At 51.1% G+C, this 2,503-nt stretch overlaps 1 protein-coding gene across 1 annotated transcript in view; it reads right to left on the bottom strand.

Annotated features, from left to right (window-relative positions):
- Positions 1–863, bottom strand: part of myom2b (myomesin 2b) — a gene marked incomplete at both ends in the record, with an annotated part of 37,760 nt that extends 36,897 nt beyond the window's left edge. Inside the window, one exon of the mRNA XM_080529537.1 lies at positions 778–863. Within this exon, the coding sequence (XP_080385663.1) occupies positions 778–863 (86 nt within the window). The remainder of the gene's footprint in view (positions 1–777) is intronic.
- Positions 864–2,503: the final 1,640 nt, after the last annotated feature.

Genomic DNA, 2,503 nt, shown 5'->3' with positions numbered 1-2,503 from the left:
ATGTTATATATTAATACACCAGGTCATGTTATATATTAATACACCAGGTCATGTTATATATTAATACACCAGGTCATGTTCATGTTCTGTCCACCAGAACACCGCCTACACAGTCTGACACACATCTGCTTCATCGTCTCCTTGGTGACGTCAGTCCAAGTCACAACCTCAGATTCAGAGAGGAAGCAGGGAGGCTGAAGGGTTTGGACTTAGAGGCTGCAGCTGTGGTATTAGAGGCTGTATGTGGTATTAGAGGCTACAGGTGTGGTATTAGAGGCTGCAGGTGTGGTATTAGAGGCTGTATGTGGTATTATAAGCTGTAGGTGGTATTAGAGGCTACAGGTGTGATATTAGAGGCTGCAGGTGTGGTATTAGGGCTGTAGGTGTGGTATTAGAGGCTGTATGTGGTATTATAAGCTGTAGGTGGTATTAGAGGCTACAGGTGTGGTATTAGAGGCTACAGGTGTGGTATTAGAGGCTACAGGTGTGGTATTAGAGGCTACAGGTGTGATATTAGGGCTGTAGGTGTGATATTAGAGGCTGCATGTGGTATTAGATGCTGCAGCTGTGATATTAGAGGCTGTATGTGATATTAGATAAGAAACCAGTCAACCAGTTAACAGGTTGCTTGTCTAGTTAGCAGCATTAGTGACTAGTCTAACTAGTCTAACTAAATCACTCATCTGAAACACCGCCTGTGTTTCAGATGCAGCCTGGGTCATACGGGGTCAGCGCTAGAGGCAGGTTATGACCTCTGACCCCGGGCCCTGACCTTACCTGGTGTACTGGGAGACCACATAGGGGGTCTGGGTGCTGTGGAGGTCACAGCTGTAGTGCTTGTGTCTGGACATGGTGGCTGCCATGGTTACAATGATACACACCTGGGAGGAACACACACACTGCTGAACACTGTATACACACACACACACACACTGTAGGCACTGTATACACACACACACACACACACACTGTAGGTGTACTGGACACTCTATACACACACACACACTGTAGGTGTACTGGACACTGTATACACACACACACACACACACACACACACACTGTAGGCACTGTGTATACACACACACACACACACACACACACACACTGTAGGCACTGTATGCACACACAGACACACACACACACACACACACACACACTGTAGGCACTGTATACACACACACACACACACACACTGTAGGCCTGCTGGACACTGTATACACACACACACACACACTGTAGGCCTACTGGACACTGTATACACACACACACACACACACACACACACTGTAGTTTTCTGAACACTGCTGTATACACACTGTACACTGTACTGTGTTGCCACAGGGTTATTAGAAGGCGAACTGGCTCTTTAAGGAGCAGCAGAGACATGGAGATATGCAGGAGGGGAAGTCAAGTCCCAGGAAGTTTAAAATAGAGGCTGGGGGGTGAGGGGGTTGTGGCTTAGGGATGAGGGGGTGAGGGGGTGGAGGTTGGGGGTCTGTACAGACACAAGACCTCCCTAACAGGCCACCAGGGAGGGCTGATCACAGACCGGCAGAGCTGCAGAGAGCCAGGAGAACAACCTCTCTCTCAACACTGACAAGACCAAGGAGCTGGTGGAGGACTTCAGGAGGAAAGGTCGGGAACAGGACCCCATCACCATCTACGGGTCAACAGGACCCCATCACCATCTACGGGTCAACAGGACCCCATCGCCATCTACGGGTCAACAGGACCCCATCGCCATCTACGGGTCAACAGGACCCCCCCATCACCATCAGTGAGTCAACAGGACCCCATCACCATCTACGGGTCAACAGGACCCCCCCATCACCATCAGTGAGTCAACAGGACCCCCCCATCACCATCAGTGAGTCAACAGGACCCCATCACCATCAACGGGTCAGAACAGGACCCCATCACTATCAGCGGGTCAACAGGACCCCATCACCATCAGCGGGTCAACAGGACCCCATCACCATCAACGGGTCAGCCGTAGAGAGGGTCAGCAGTTTTAAGTTCCCTGGCGTCCACATCTCTGACGTGCATACCAAACATCATCTCTGACGACCTCACCTGGGACGTGCATAGCAAACATCATCTCTGACGACCTCACCTGGGACGTGCATAGCAAACATCATCTCTGACGACCTCACCTGGGACGTGCATAGCAAACATCATCTCTGACAACCTCACCTGGGACGTGCATACCAAACATAATCTCTGACGACCTCACCTGGGACGTGCATACCAAACATCATCTCTGACGACCTCACCTGGGACGTGCATACCAAACAGGTGATGAAAAAGGCACAGCAGCGCCTCTTTCACCTGAGACGGTTAAAGACGTTTAGCAGGGGGCCCAAGACCCTGCGGGCCTTCTACAGAGACACAACTGAGGGTATACTGACTGGGTGCATCACTGCCTGGCACAGCAACTGCACTGCCCTCAACCTCAGAGCGCTACAGAGGGGTGGTGCGGACAGCCGAGCGCATCAGTGGATGT

The sequence above is a fragment of the Nansenia antarctica genome (assembly GCF_963989245.1).
Source record: "Nansenia antarctica genome assembly, chromosome: 1".
Taxonomy (NCBI): Eukaryota; Metazoa; Chordata; class Actinopteri; order Argentiniformes; family Microstomatidae; genus Nansenia; species Nansenia antarctica.
This window is presented reverse-complemented; position numbering and strand designations above follow the sequence as displayed.